This window comes from Triturus cristatus, chromosome 9, assembly GCF_964204655.1.
Source record: "Triturus cristatus chromosome 9, aTriCri1.1, whole genome shotgun sequence".
Classification (NCBI taxonomy): Eukaryota; Metazoa; Chordata; class Amphibia; order Caudata; family Salamandridae; genus Triturus; species Triturus cristatus.
Window position 1 is genome coordinate 1018668725 of NC_140592.1, and position 16648 is coordinate 1018685372.

Genomic DNA, 16648 nt, shown 5'->3' on the forward strand with positions numbered 1-16648 from the left:
GAACTGACGTCATCACGCCGACGAGGTCCTCTTATGGATCCAGTGACGTCAGCGGAGCCGCGTGCGGAGTCGGGCTTCTGTGACGTCGGCGTGGAGAGCTACAAAAGTTCCCAAATGTTGCTGGCGCAGGGGATATTCACAAGGTGAGGAATCCACAGGCAGATACTGTATCCACCAGAAGAACAAGTTACTTACCTTCGGTAACGCTTTTTCTGGTGGATACAGTATCTGCCTGTGGATTCCTCACCTTGTGAATATCCCTTGCGCCAGCAACATTCGGAAACTTTTGTAGCAGTCCACGCCGATGAGGCCGAAGACGACGTCACAGAGACACGGCTCCGCTCGCGACTCCGCTGACGTCACCGGCTCCATAAGAAGACCTCGTCGGCGTGATGACGTCAGTTCCGCCCCTTTTTTCCGTGCCCTCGAGGCACACGGAACGGACTGACAGCAATATACATACACAGTATACACAGTACACAATATGCATATCAACACACTCAGTGTGGAAAATAAATAACAAAGCAGAAGAAATAACATAATGCCTTTCACAGTGATAAACACATTTGAAACCCATCAATAGAATTACAGGCATAGAAATACCGGTATAGAAGGATGGACAACGGGGAGGCGGGTGGGTCAGTGAGGAATCCACAGGCAGATACTGTATCCACCAGAAAAAGCGTTACCGAAGGTAAGTAACTTGTTCTTCTGATGGATACATCTGCCAGTGGATTCCTCACCTTGTGAATAGATTCCACAGCAGTCCCCACTCCCGGAGGAGGGTGTCCACCCTTCTATACCAGAAAGTCCTGAAGGACGGATCGCGCAAAGTGTCCGTCCCTCCTCACCTCGGTGTCTAAGCAATAATGCTTTGCGAAGGTGTGGAGGGAGGCCCAAGTTGCCGCCCTACAAATATCCTCCACTGGAACACCTCTAGCTAAGGCAGATGTGGAAGACTTTGCTCTGGTAGAATGAGCCCTCAAACCCTCCGGAGGCTCCTTACCAGCTAGAGAGTAACATATCTTGATGCACAAGACAATCCACCTGGAAAGGGTGCGCTTGTGCACCGCTCGACCTTTCCTGCGGCCAGCAAAGCCCACGAAGAGCTGGTCATCAACTCTGATGTCCTTTGTCCTGTCCAGGTAAAAGCTCACCGCCCTCTTAGGGTCCAAGCGGTGAAGTCTCTCCTCCTCCTTGGAAGGGTGAGGGGGAGGATAGAAAGAAGGAAGGGTAATGGACTGCCCCAGATGGAAGGGAGTTACCACCTTAGGCAAAAACGCAGCCCTGGTCCTAAGTACCATTCGTTCAGCATGCACAGTCAAGAATGGGGGTTTTGAACTTAGAGCTTGAAGCTCACTTACCCTCCTTGCCGAGGTGATTGCAATGAGGAATACCGTCTTAAAGGACAACAGCCTCAAGGGACACTTGTGTAAGGGCTCGAAGGGAGAACCCATGAGATAGGTTAAGACAAGGTTTCAAGTCCCATTGAGGCATAACAAAGGGAGTTGGAGGAAATTTGTTTACAAGGCCCTTTATAAAACGAAGAACAATAGGAGACTTAAACAGCGACGGCTGATCCGGCAAACAAAGGAAAGCCGATAGAGCCGATAAATACCCTTTCACTGTAGCCACAGCAAAACCTTGCTGAGCAAGAGAAAGGGCAAACTGTAGAATATTAGACAGACGAGCCTTCAAGGAATCAATGGACCTCTCTCCACACCAGAGAACAAATTTAGACCACCTATATGAGTAAATAGACTTGGTGGAGTGTCGCCTGGCCGATAAAATAACATCCACCACATCCGGCGGGAGAGAGAAAGAATTCAGGTTGCCCCGTTCAATCTCCAGGCATGAAGGTGTAAGCTCTGGAGGTGGGGGTGTAGAACCTGCCCCTCCGACTGCGAGAGGAGGTCTGCCCTCAGAGGGAGACGGAGCGGAGGGCACGAGGAGAGGTGGAGAAGATCTGTGTACCACACCCTTCTTGGCCAATCCGGGGCGATCAATATAACTTGGGCCCGGTCTTGGCGAATCTTCCTCAGAACCCGAGGAATCAAGGGTATGGGAGGAAACGCGTAAAGGAGTCGTGAGCCCCAACTCAACTGGAACGCGTCCCCTAACGCTCCCTGCAATGGATACTGGAGGCTGTAGAATGACGGGCAGTGCGCGTTCTCGTAAGTGGCAAACAGGTCCACCCGAGGAGTCCCCCACGTCTGAAAGACATGACGAACCACCTCCGGATGGAGCCTCCACTGGTGGTCGGCGGAGAACTGTCGACTGAGACTGTCCGCACGCACGTTCAGAACTCCGGCTAGATGATTTGCCATCAGACAAATCCGATGGTCCTGAGCCCAGGACCATAGACGCAGGGCCTCTCTGCAGGGACAAAGAGACCCCACTCCTCCCTGTTTGTTTATATACTACATCGCAGTCGTGTTGTCCGTCAGGACTTGAACAGACTGACCGCGAAGGGAAGGGAGAAAAGCCTTGAGCGCCAAACGTATCGCCCGTAACTCCAGAAGGTTGATGTGAAGCAACCTTTCTTCTGGAGACCAAAGACCCTTGATCTCCAGATCCCCCAGATGAGCACCCCACCCTAAGGTGGATGCATCCGTTATCACTGATGTCACCGATGGAGGTATATGGAAGGGCTTTCCTTGGGACAGATTGCCCTCCACGCTCCACCAAAAAAGATCCGCCGCAGCTTCTTTGGAGATCCTCACAGACTCCCTGAGATCCCCTTTGTGCTGATACCACTGCTTGCGGAGGCACCACTGGAGCGCCCTCATGTGCCAGCGTGCATGGTTGACCAACAGTATGCAGGAGGCGAACAGACCGAGCAGGCGAAGAACCTTCAGAACTGGAACGACCGCTACGCTGTAAAACAAAGGAATCATCTCCTGTATGTCGAGAATCCTTTGAGGAGGAGGGAATGCTCGACACACAGTAGTGTCCAGTACCGCACCTATGAACAGGTTGCGCTGAGAGGGCACCAGGTGAGATTTGGGCACATTGATCGAAAAACCCAATCTGTACAACAGCCGAGTTGTATCCTGCAGATGACACAGCACCTTCTCCGACGACTCCGCCTTGATCAGCCAGTCGTCCAAATAAGGGAAAACCGAAATTCCCGATCTTCTGAGATGGGCTGCCACCACTGCCATCACCTTCGTGAAGACTCGAGGTGCCGAAGTAAGACCAAACGGGAGGACCGCAAACTGATAATGTTGCGACCCTACCGTGAAACGGAGATACTTCCTGTGCGACTTCAGAATGGGGATGTGAAAATACGCATCCTGCAAGTCGAGCGACACCATCCAGTCCTCCTGATTCAGCGCTTGAAGAACCTGAGCAAGGGTGAGCATCTTGAACTTCTCTTGCTTTAGATAAAGATTCAAGATTCTGAGGTCCAATATCGGACGCAATCTGCCGTCCTTTTTCGGAATCAGAAAATACCGGGAGTAGCATCCCTGACCCCTCTCCTGCTCTGGAACCACCTCTATCGCACCTTTCTGAAACAATTTCAGGACTTCCTCCTGCAGGAGAAGACGGTGGTCCTCCGAACAAACCCCTTGGCAAGGAGGGTAATTTGGAGGGAATTCCCGAAAGGGAAGGGCGTACCCATTTTCTACAAGATCTAGAACCCAGAGATCTGTAGTTACAGATTCCCAATCTTGTAGAAAATGGGTAAGCCGGCCCCCCACAGGACCAACATGATCCGGAATGTCGGATCTAGGGCTGTTTTGCGGTGGTGGGAGGGGCTGAGGAAGAGGAAGAGGAGGAGGAGAGCTGACGAGAGCCACGTTTGCGACCCCTAATTCTTCCTCTGTAACCTCTGGACGAGGAACTTTGCTGCTGCTGCTGCTGCTGCTGCTGAGTCTGCCTATAGGTACGAAAGGATGTTCTTCCAAAACCTCTGTACCTCTTAAAAGACCCTCTCGACTGAGACTGGAGTCCCAAAGATTTAGCAGTTGCCTTGCTCTCCTTGAATCTTTCCAAAGCAGCATCTGCCTTTTTTCCAAATAGGCCAGACCCATCAAACGGTAGATCCAATAAGGTAGACTGTACATCCTGAGAGAACTCCGACGTTCTCAACCAAGCACTTCTCCTAGTTGCAACAGACGACCCCATGATTCTTGCAACAGAATCTGCAGTGTCCAGCCCACTTTGGATCACTTGCCGCGCAGCCGCCTGAGCATCAGCCAAGATGTCATTAAATCCAGATCTATCATCCTCAGGCAATTTCGGCGCCAGTTTCCTAGCCGAGTCCATCAGCGCGTGAACATAGCGTCCCAAGAGACATGTGGCGTTAGTCGACTTCAAAGCCATGCTGGCCGATGAAAATACTTTCTTTGCTGACTGGTCCAGCCTTTTAGCCTCTCTATCCCCAGGGACCTGTGGAAAAGCCCCCTTAGACTTTCCAGAACAAGCCGCTTGATTCCCCAGACTCTCAGGTGACGGATGGGACGACAAAAATTCAGGATCTCCTGGGGCCGCTCTGTATCTCCTTGCGATCGTCTTTGAGACCGCAGGAGCAGAAAAAGGTTTGCGCCACACCTCCAATACAGGCTCCACAATGGCCTCATTAAAGGGAAGCAGAGGCTCTGATACCGTCGTTGGAGAATGCAGCACTTCAGTCAAAATGTTAGACTTAAACTCTGTTGTAGGAAGCTGGAGATCAAGCAACTCCGCAGCTCTCCTTATGACTGCATGGTAGGGTGTGACATCCTTGGATGGCTCATCAGATGGCGGAGTAATCTCCCACTCAGGAGAAAGGTCCAAGCCACTAACTTCCTTAAGCTCATCAAAAACCTCATCCGACTCTACCAATTCTCCATCCTCCGCCTCCTCCTGAAGGTATCTCTGCTCCTCAATAATCCTCTGAGTCTCCCTCCTGGAGCGAATCCGAATCCTCGGCGTCGGCGGCGCCGAAATCGACTCCGACGGCGCCGGTGCCAGTGGAGCCATCGGCGTCGAACGTGGATCCAGCGGAGCCTTCGGCGTCGAACGAGGTCGAGCCGGAGCCGGCGAGGATGGAAGCGGCGTCGACGTTCTCGGAGCCGGAGGATTCCAAGACGGCGTTGCTGGATAAAATGGATAGAAAGGAGCCTGAGGATACACTTGCGGCACCCCCAAGTTAAAGGCCAAAGGACCCATCGGACCCGTAGGTGCACCAGGGGCATACATGGCACGAGCAAATACCCCATACATTGCATTTAAGTAATGCGAGGGGTCCTGACCTGGCCCAGGAAAGGCAGGATACTGGTCAGGCCCCACCGGACTCGGGCCAACCGGCGCCGACGGTGGATTCAACGGCGTCGCAGGCTCACCCGGGGCTTGAAGTTCTTCCGGAGATGGAGCCGGAGCCGGGGATGGAACCGGCGTCGGAGTCCGGACCGGAACTGGCGAAGCCGGAGACAAAGGGACCACTGGAGATGAAGGACCAGCCGGTGAACCTGGCACAGGAGAAGGAGAGACGGAGTCCCTTCGACGCCGAGCAGGTGACTTCGGCTTCGGCGCCGTGCTCTTGTCAGAATGACGCCGAGAGGAATGCCTTCTCTTTTTCTTGTGCTTCTTAGCTCTCGAAGCATGCCCTGAAGTCGACCTCGATGCCGACCTCGACTTCGAACGAGACCTCGATCTCGATCTCCTCCTCCCTCTCTTCTCCTTCTTCATCTTGGCAATAAAGAGTTTTGCCTCCCGTTCTTTCAGAGCCTTTGAGCTCATTTTACGGCAGCTGGTACAGCCATCCACATCGTGGTCCGAGGATAAACACCACACACAGTCCTCATGTGGGTCAGTAATGGACATATGCTTGCCACACTCCCGGCAAGGCTTAAATCCAGACTTCCTCGATGACATCTTCAAAGAAGACAGGAAACAGCAATGAAAATACACAAAGTATCCACGACGCTAACAACAGCGATTCCCGAAATCCGTTGGCTTCGACGGCGCGGAAAAAAGGGAACTGACGTCATCACGCCGACGAGGTCTTCTTATGGAGCCGGTGACGTCAGCGGAGTCGCGAGCGGAGCCGTGTCTCTGTGACGTCGTCTTCGGCCTCATCGGCGTGGACTGCTACAAAAGTTTCCGAATGTTGCTGGCGCAGGGGATATTCACAAGGTGAGGAATCCACAGGCAGATACTGTATCCACAAGAAAAAGCGTTACCGAAGGTAAGTAACTTGTTCTTTATGTCTGAACAGTATACCAACAAACATACCGTCAACCTTCCCCCACTCTTCCCTGCACTACAGTTTCTATTCTTGAACACATAGCAACTTACACATCATAATTATGGCATCCCACATTAGCAGGCCCAACCCTTGTCATCATTTGCTGCCCGCACATTTATGCTTCATGTCAGCCGCAAGTCAGGATTCCCAAGTAAGTACCCAGTTAGCGGAGCCAAAAAGTCCTTCGGCCAAGAGGCCTCAGGTAGTTCCTCTGCATAAGATCCCAGCTGTTCTCTGCAATATATCAAGTCTCTGACCCATTTTTGCACAGTTGGGGTAGTTTTGATGCCCCAGCATTGTGCCATTGCCTGCTTGGCAAACAGAGTCGCTTCTTTACCCATCCCAGTAGACAAACTTCAGTGAGTACTCTTGTTACTTGAGTCCAGAATGTGAATATTTTGTCGCAGCTCTATGCAAGATGCTTAAAGTCTGCATCGTCCTGCCCACACCGCACACAGCATGCATTCTTCCGCAATTAACTTGGTATATAATATAACTGATGCACATATTTGAAATGAATGATGCAGAGGTTGCAGTTTGCTGTCAATCGGCCAGTCAACTCGCAGCAGAACTTCCACTGCTCCAGCGACAGTGAGGACCCAAGCACCACACTCCATTTATTATATGAAGGGTTTTCAATGAGTTCCCTTTCTCAGTGATGCTTTGTACAATTTAGTTATCAGGCCCCTACTTTCTTCCCCCACCAGCACCGCCTGCAGCGCCATCAGTGTTCTTGGCTCTGCTGGATAATCAGGGAAAATTGATCTGACCGCCTGACGCACCCTGACATATGTGAAACCCAGTATTATACCATGATCCCTCCCACCTTGCAAGTCCAGAAGTGTCGTGGCCCGGCCATTCTTATACAGGCCGCCACGAGAGGAACGGGGATCAGTGTCCGCCTCAATTGCAGTATGTGGTAGGTACCGCTGCGGGAAGTACCAATAGTGCGCAAACTGCGCACACAGATAGTACAACCGCATGTCAGGCGCTTCAAAATCTCCCCGTTCAAATGGTTGTGCGAGCACGCCCCATTTGCATCTGGGTTTCTTACCTCCCCAGACAGAGATCAGTATGGCAGACTGAAGCGTATTAAATAGTGCGATATTCAGCCGAATGGGAATGTTGACAAACAAATAAAGGACTTGGGGCAATATCGTCATTTTTGTTACCGCAATTCTGTCAGCTAGCGAGAGAGGCAACTTAGCCCACCGCGCCACTTGGTCAGTTATCTGTGTAATGACTCGGCCGTAGTTCATGGAGATTACCCTGTCAAGATCCCTATGCAGCCATATCCCTAAATATTTAACCGGGTCATTTGATCACGACAGCGGAAAATCCAGCTCCACTTCTTGGGTGCCAGCCGTCAGCGGGAAGAATGTTGACTTTGCCCAATTTATTCCTAATCCTGAATATCTCTCGAATTTCACGTATTCACGCAGTAACTCCAGGAGATGCATGGCAGGCTCATGAACATAAAGCAGCATGTCATCGGCATATAAGGAGATCACTAGAGGTCTTTACCAAAATCGCAGTGCTGCATGTGCATGCTTTTGACGAAGTTTACACCAAGGGCTCCAGCGCAAGCGAGAAAAGCATCGGCGACAGGGGGCATCTCTGCCTCGTACCTCTTCTTATGGGAAATGCATTAGAAACCCAGCCATTTACTCGTACCCGAGCTTCTGGCTCATTGTATAATAGTTGTATCCATTTAAGGAAAAACGGTGGCAGGCCCATTCTCAGTAGTACAGTTAACATATACTCCCACTGTAAGGAGTTGAATGCTTTCGCTGCTTCAAGCAGCACAGCCACTGCCTGGAAATCCAGCTCAAAGTAATGCAGAGTTGGAAAGACAGTGCTCAGGTTGTGCGTCGTCGATCAAGTGGGCACAAATCCTGACTGGTCCGGGAGGACCAATTTGGGTACCAGTGGCTGCAGCCTATTGGCAATCATCTTCGCTAAGATTTTAGCATCTATGTTGATGAGAGAAAGAGGCCTGTATGAGTCGCACCTGTTTGCTGCTTTGTCTGGTTTCAGTAGCGTAACAATAAGTGCCTCTTTAAGTGTGGGGGGAAGTTTTCCAGTATCATATGCCTCCGCGAAGACATCTAAAAGCCTGGGTGCCAGCTCATCTACGTAGGCCTTGTAGAACTTACTTGGGAGCCCGTCGAGGCCCGCTGCCTTGCATGTAGGGAGAGACATTATAGCAAGTTTGACATCCTCCACGTCAAAGGGCTGCGTAAGATACTCCCCCCTGGCCTGCTGACAGTCACCCAAGTGCAATATCATCTAGGTAGGTGCCGATATCGGCTGCCAGCACCTGCGCCCTGTCACCATAAGGTTCAGAGTAAAAGTCCAGCACCACCCTACTGATCTCAGGCGTGTTGTGTTGTGCCACCCCTTCCCTGTCCAACATTTCCATGATGTAATCCTGGCACCTTGGCGCAGCCAACTTCTGGGCCAGCGATCGGCTGGGCCTACCCCCTTCCCCATAGTATCGAGCTATTCTCCGTCTTCTTCTGTGCGCCAGCTCTTGGTCAACCGTTTCATTGTGCTCAATCGCAAGATTTCTTATTGCGGCAGGCATTTACGGGGCCGGGTTCAGCTCATACTCCCGTTCTAGAGTGGATATTTCTGCTGCCAACCTACTAATTCTACGCCACTAGTCCTTCAAGACTTCAGCCTGCGCGCTGATACACTCACCCCGGATCGTCACTTAAAATGCTTCCCACAGGACCCCTGCGCTGTCCACTGTGCCCTCATTTTCCCTATAATGATTTTGTATCACCTCACCGATAGTGCTCTTGAAAACTTGATCAATCAAGGAAGACGGCTGCAACCGCCACATAAAAGGAGGCCTTTCACACTCAGGGACTTGTAATTCAAGGAGAACTGGGGAGTGATCCGAGAGCATCCTGGCCAAATGGCTAAATTGAACTGCCCATATGCATGCCACCTCAGATGCAAGCCAATAGTCTGATCGGGACCACGTCCCATGTACAGAGGATATGAAGGTGCTTTTCTGTGACCCAGGGTGCCGCAGTCGCCAAATGTCATGAATGTCCCCTGCTTCCAACAACCCAATTAGTGTTTTTGTCGCCTGCTTGTGTCGCGCTGTCCCACTCCCCGATCTGTCTATATTCACATCAAGGCAAATATTAAAGTCACCACCCCAGATTATCTCCGCGGTAAGGTACATGGATATTCGACGCCAAACATCACCAAAAAAGGAAGGATCATCCACATTTGGGCCGTAAACATTAACCAGCAGTACCCTCGTGCCACCCAACTTGCCCTGGACTAGCGCCACCCTGCCCTGCTCATCCGTCTCTGAGCTAAGCATAGTAAATAGAACACCCTGTTTGATGAGAATCGTCACACCCCTAGAGTAGGATGCAGCCACCCGCACCCCAGCCCAGAGTGTACCCACATTTTTCTCTGAGATCTTTGTGAGATGGGTCTCCTGCAAAAATGCGATCTGGACATTTAGCCTGTCCAAATACAATATGACAGAACAGATTTTCTTGGGGCTGTTTAAGCCACATACATTCCAGGTAAGCAATTTTATGTTGCCACCCATACTTGCTACTTCACATGATATAGAAGACATGGCGATGCCCAATATAGAGAATGAGCTGCAATGGTCCAGTTGCAAGCCGTTATAACGTTCCCAACATTCCTTCTCCACCCCCACCAACCCCCCCCCACACACTTCAGCACTCCCAACTTGCTAAAGCCATCCCTGTGCTGAGTTAACAATACCCCCCAAATACAACAAAACAATCGCAACATGTGGGGTACTCCCATGTGGGGAGCGACAGCGTGCTACTAGCCTCCTACTGGAGTAGGAGGTGGCTGATCAGATCTACAACATGTGCAATAATAGTGTAACCATACATTTAAACATTATGCATCTAAGTGGTCTCCCATGCAAAGCGTAGCCAAGTTCCCTGGTTCAACATCAGAGAAAATTGTTCATTATACATTTGCTAGAGTCCATGCCCATACACGGGTATAAGTCGCAAAACGTATCTGACCTCACGCGCACACACTACTGCTCCTCCTACTCTGGATCAGCCGAGGCCTCGCGCGTTCTCAGTTTCAGCTTCTTCGCATGGTCCAGCGCCGCCTTAGGGTTGGTGAAGATTTTAAAGTCCCCCTCCTGGCCGATTCTTAGGCGAGCCGGGTACAGCATGGCATACGTGATACCCTGCGATTGTAGTAGCTTCTTCACTGTGCCAAACTCCCTTCTAGCTACCTGTACCGTAACCGTAAAGTCTGGGAAGAACGCCAACGAGTTCCTATGGTATTCAATGGCGCCTTTTTCTCTAGCCAGCTGCAAAATGGCGTCACGGTCTCTATAATTTAAAGGTCTAGCAACAATAGGGCGCGGAGCCGCACCTGGGATTGGTCTCACAGCCAAGGATCGATGGGCACGCTCAATGATTAACATATTTGACAGGTTCTCCGGACCGAAAATGTCTCTTATCAAGTTCTCCACATAGGTCTCCATCCTGCCAGTGTTGGTGGACTGCGGAAGGCCCGTGATTCTAATGTTGTTACGACTGGACCTGGTCTCTAAGTCCTCGCTCTTCGCTTGTATAAGCGCCAGTACTTTCTCCATGTTGAGGGTTTTACCAGAGACCTCACTGAGACCATCTTCCGTGGCAGAGACCCTTTGTTCATCCTCCCCCATTCTCGTGTTGTGCTTCTCCAGTTTTGCTGACATATGGTCCAGCCTTTAGTTCAACACAGCCATATTCCCCTCGATGGATTGGAGACTACGCTGCATTGCCAGGAGCGTTGTTTCGAGTATGGATGGAGCCTCCCCCTGGGCGTCTGACTCTGACTCCGAGGCCTCTTTTTGCTGTGCCCTACTAGGCTTCCGCGAGTCAAACGTGAGGCGAGGCTGGGATTTATCTGTCTTCTCCATTACGTGTGCCAAGTAAATCGATGCAGCAATCTCCAAAATGTATGCGCAGCAGATGCTGCTGCGGTTGTGCTCTGCCCTGGACGACTCCAAACAGGCACACGTTAATGGGTCGTTTCCCTAAGTCAGGGCCATCTATGTCTCTGCCTCTGCTAGTGTTGTATATCTGCCAGCGTTTTGCAGATAACCTCTTGTGAGTATATGGGAAGTGCCTGCTGTTCTGTGTTATAGAGAGCTAGCTGGGCTTACAGTCTTGAAGATGCAAAGCATCTCCAGGCTTCGTCATGGCCCGTCCGCAGTCCCTGTGGCCTCGAAAGGTTATAGTAGTAGTGCAGAACTCCGAGCCCCTGGCCTTTCTCCCTGCAAGGAAACAACTCCAGGTCAATGGCTTTGCAGCACTCCCAGCTAGCAAGGTAAACAGGTTGCCTCCAGTGCCAGGCGCAGCAATGCCATTCACTCCCTCAGGCCGCAGTGCCCTATGCGCCGTTCCCGCCGGCAGCAGCTTGTAGGCCACGGCCTTGGGCCCGCACCCACCGCCGCAGCTGCAAACCCAGGCCAGGCCGCGCCCCCACTGACTGCTCCTGGCTCGCCACACGTCAGCATTTCAGCGGAGCACTCGGATGTCTTTTGCAGGTCAACTCTGGCGCCGGCTGGCCTCTGCACGTCTCAGCAGCACTGCCATCAGTTCAGTGGGTACGCGAGAGCCCCAGCACACTCTCTGGGCAGATCCCACGGTGATGCAGCCCCGGAAGCTCCAATAAGGCACAGGACCGTCTGCAGACCGCAGGTTCAGCACCGCCCGCCTACTCCTTGCACGCCGGTGGCTTCTGCCCCTCTGCCCGCCAGCTCAGCGACCCGCCTCACCGCAGGGCTATGGCGGCCACCATATTGCACCCTCCCCTTCGGGCTCCCTCCCTTTCTGTGTTTTACTTCTGCGCAAACGGTTTGCAGTGCCACAGCTTTAAACCGGGGTGCCCCGCCAATCAGGTCTGTTATTTTTTACACCTAGATGCAGTGGATTTCAAGCAGATAATAGGCGTATGGAGGATCAGCCGGGCAGAGCTGCACTACAGTGCAGCCATATTGTCGTGCACCCTCTAGCGCCCCCCTTCACTCTCACTATTAAACGTCTTTTATGCCTAGCTATTTCACAGCATCCTTATGAGGGACACGGTTGGAAATATGTATTAGCCTATACACATTGAAGAAGTACTCTGCATTGAAGAAATGTAGCAGGAACTGTTTTGCAGGCGCTGATGAACTAGTAAACGTACACAAAACTTCAGATGTATGAAATATATCCTCAGGTCCAGCCACGGCCCACGCAGGTAAGAGCTGTGGGGGTGGGGGGGTTCCGACGGACGAGGGAAAATGAAATAAATAATAAATTTTCCCTCCTCGTCGTCCGACGAAATCCCACCTCCCCCCACCCGGCACACCACTCTTACCTGCACGGGCCACGGCTGCTCAGATCCCTCGGTGTCTTTGAAACCCCTTAGCCCAAAGGCCTTTGTAACTACCAGCAAAGTTGCCTTGAAAGTCCTCACCAATGGTGGGTCTGCACTGAGCCATGTGGAGCTGCTACCACAAGAACCCAAACAAAGTAAGACAGGCAGGAAGCTCAATTTATTTCAACCTCAGACAGTATATCTCTTGAAATACTCATACATCTTAACTCACGGAGAAGAAGAGAACCAAATTTGTGTATTCTTCCTTTGAAGAAAATATTAATTAGATCAAAGTTGAGGCCAAACAAAGTTTGGAGGAGAAAAATACACCTGAGGTGTCAAAAAAGGAAACTAAGTATTGAAAAAGTAAATAGAAAACAGGTCAAAAGGACAGCAAAAATGACCAGTGTCAGGCGATCCACCATGTGAACCAGATGAATGAAATCTGAGGGGGGCACCATTAGTGCAGAGTACTATATGAGTCCCATCTCATACAATAATTAAAGTGTAAGCAGAAACGTTTTCCAAATAATTTTCAGACCTGATGCTTACCTCAGTGCCTAAACCAGGAACTGCCAATGCATACTTCTGAGTGGCATTAGAAACTGCCGACACATGCTCCAGCGCATAAGCACCTGGTCTCAGAATGCATTAGCGTGAACTGAGCACGTGTTTCATAAACGCCTGGCCTTGCAATGGTGATGGAAGGTTGTTGAGATGCATCCGTGTTCGGCGCTGCTCGGTACCTTCAGTATGCCTGCCACTGCCTGACATCAGCTTAACACTCTGCTGATCAACAGCTCTTAGCAGCACCATTACAATGGTGTTTATAGTAGTGGGATATTGTTCAGCAGACCCTTAAGGAATCAGCTGCCATCTCTTCCACAGTCAGCAGACTTCATTCTAAATGTGGGTAATTGGAACAGCGCAGTGGCACTTCAGTAGATGAGGCCTCTCCTCACCACGCATTCTCACCTGCCACCTTGCTCTCCTGTTCTGCATTCCTGGCACTCACACAGACTCATCTTCTACAATAAACACTATGAAGAAGAAGTTACTTACCTTCGGTAACGCATTATCTGGTAGAGCAATAGATTCTTTAACTCACGCCTGAGGAGAATTCAAAAGTTAAGGAATCTGTGGCTAGATGTATCTATCAGATACACAGCACACAAGTGGACAGTGCCACACAGGGGACTCTTTCCAACTGCAGGGAATCCCTCCCCAGAAGAAGATCTTATTCTGGAGACTATGTATATGGCTCAGCCTAATTGGCTCTGTCCGTAAGATGCCCACCGAGGAGTCAAAACACAGTGCTCAGTTTTGATATGCTATATTCTAGAATCTTCAGAAATGCCCAGTTTGATAATAGGAAGTGTCACTTTTGGCTCGCTTTATAAATGGCAAGTTGACTTAGACCACAGAAAAGTGAACAAATCATACCCTGCTGTGTGCAAAATATTACTGTAGCTTTTGCCATATTTCTTGCTTCTAATCAATTACTTTGCTTTTTGTAGGTTTTGGGTTTGTACAACACATTGAACCCTGAAGCCTCTGCATCGCCATGCTGTGTACCCCAAGATCTGGAACCTCTCACCATCCTGTACTATGTGGGACGAACTCCCAAGGTGGAACAGCTTTCCAATATGGTGGTCAAATCATGTAAGTGCAGCTGAGATGAAAAGAGTGGGGACTGGCCATCAGGCAATGGACTATGAGAGGTTCCAAGGTATGAAGCCAGACATCCTGCACTTCCTCTTTCTGGCTTGTCTAGCCAATAGAGAGTAGGAAAACAAGAAGGACACAGCCATTCAAGGCCTCTCTTTGCACTCAAGTCTCAGGCAGTATCACCTGGACTACAACGTAAGCAGCGAGAAATTCAGAGACGCAACTTTAATCGTATTCCTTAAATGGTGGGCTGCTTGTGTCCCAAGGCTCTTACATTATTGGAACTGAACCTAGACCTGTGTCCTAATGGAAAGAACGCTGCCAGCCAACCCAGAAGGAGGGACCACTGTGAACTGTAGGAAAGCCTAATGTTGGCAAAGCTTCAATGCTACGCAGGGATCTGCAAAGTTTAGGGGAAAGAAGCCATAATCTAGGCAACGAAACAGTGTTTTGGACAGATCACATTGGCATAAATGTTATCCCTTCTGCTGGTTTCATCCTTGAATACCACTTCGAGTTAGCGGAACAGGAGCGAATGGCCTGGCCTGGCCTGGACTCTACTCTTCAAATTTCTCAAGGTTGCAGCCAACACCCAGACCCCCTTCTGATCGCAACCCTACCTTGAAGTGTGGCAGAAAGTAAATACTTTTTATGACTTGTAAACAACCGACTAATCACTTGGTGGTACTCTGAAATCTCTCAGATGACTCATTGCAACTTCCCCGCCAAGTCCTGGAAGCGGAGTAGGCCAATGGATATTTTAATATGCTATTTTATTAATTAGGGAAAGACAAAAGGTTGCTTGCTCCTCAAGCGTTTCCTGCATTAAAGATGGACCTCGGAAACCTTTCTCGAAATGGTGCTTTCATCATAAATATTACAATTGGAACACTGTACTATTTAGATGAAATAAAAAAGGTTTTTTTCCATACAGATGTGCATGCCATCAAGACTTTAAACCCATGCAGATTTCAATTTAAAACTTGATCAAAGAAATTTTATTTGTACAATGTTATTTAACTGAGAGGCACTACGGAGATTATGAAATATTAATTAACAAGGAGGCCACGAAAATCAAACACTTACGTTGTGGTATTCTCTATTAAAATTTCTCCTGGTGCCAGACTAGCAACTCGAGAAAACTTTTAGTATAGCTTGGGTGTCCGGTGATGCTGTGAATATGACGTAAAACTTGTTGCTCTGCAGCATCAGAACTGATACACTCAGGGATATAACTGGCTCCTGATGTGACATCTAGGATTGCTTCCTGTAAATTTTCTTTTATTTGTACAATTGCTGTAGTCAGAAGTAGCACTAAAAAGGTGACAGAGTACTGCAGAAGCACTTTATAGAAAGAATTCCATAAAAGTAGAACGTTATCAAATACGCAGCGTATACACATTTTTTTACAAGTCAAAATGAATTGCGCCAAATCCATCTTGAAGATATTAGGAGTTATGTTTTTCTACTAAAAGACCAAACTAATGAACTAAACAAAGACTGAAAGAAAATTACATTTTTTATGGCAAAAGCAAGTCTTATTTTTATTTTGGAGGTCTTAAATATAACCTGTTTCCACTGTGACAGAGGCAGTCTATCTTACATAAAATGTGTTTGCTTGCTGTGATCGCTTTACAGTTTAAATGCAATAAGTAGCTTTAAAGCGAAACATCCAACCTTCAACATAGCTCAGTAATGTACCACAACGCATTAGCCGACAGATAATTTCTAATTTTAATGTCTGCTTCACTTGTAGGATACTATGAGGGAGTCTGCCATATACTCCTTTAGCAGTAACCGAGCAATTCCAAAAGAACACCCATCAGGTAAAATGACTTGTGCCAGGAACAGGTGGCAAGAATCTGGAGAGCAGTGCTGTACACATGCAAGAGGGAAGATAATGTAGTTGCCCAGCAGATTTCCGGTCATGCAGTAGCCTGTTCAGTGGTGGACCGGCCAGGTTTTTCCTTCACGCGGTGGCTCATAAAGCTAGCTACTTGCATAAGGCACTGAAATACAGATCATACCTCACAAAGAGATGCCAGGCAACCCTGAAAACACAGACTTCGATAACTCTATAAGTCAAAGAAATGCCACCTACCCTACCTCTTTCTACCCAAACTAGCAATTTTTCATAACAATAACTTTTAACATTTTGCCATGCCTGGGTTTAAATGGATGACCCAGAGAAAAGAGGATGAAAGCCCCACTAGGCTGGTACTTAATATAGAAGTGGAAGCACTCTTCTGACCTTTCCGTATCTGTTAATAAGAAGTAATTTATTTATTTTGCTTGAAAAAAGTATAAAATGTACATAGGGGCAGCTAGGGGCACCCTGATCCAGTGACGAGGAGCAAAATGCAGAAC

The 16648-nt window shown here is 49.4% G+C and overlaps 1 protein-coding gene across 2 annotated transcripts in view; it reads left to right on the forward strand.

Moving 5' to 3' along the window:
- The window catches only part of TGFB3 (transforming growth factor beta 3), a 160357-nt gene extending 145145 nt beyond the window's left edge, over positions 1–15212 (forward strand). For both annotated transcript variants that reach the window (XM_085626695.1, XM_085626694.1), the window contains exon 7: positions 14131–15212. In XM_085626695.1, the coding sequence (XP_085482821.1) occupies positions 14131–14289 (159 nt within the window). In that variant the 3' untranslated portion in view covers positions 14290–15212. The remainder of the gene's footprint in view (positions 1–14130) is intronic.
- Positions 15213–16648: the final 1436 nt, after the last annotated feature.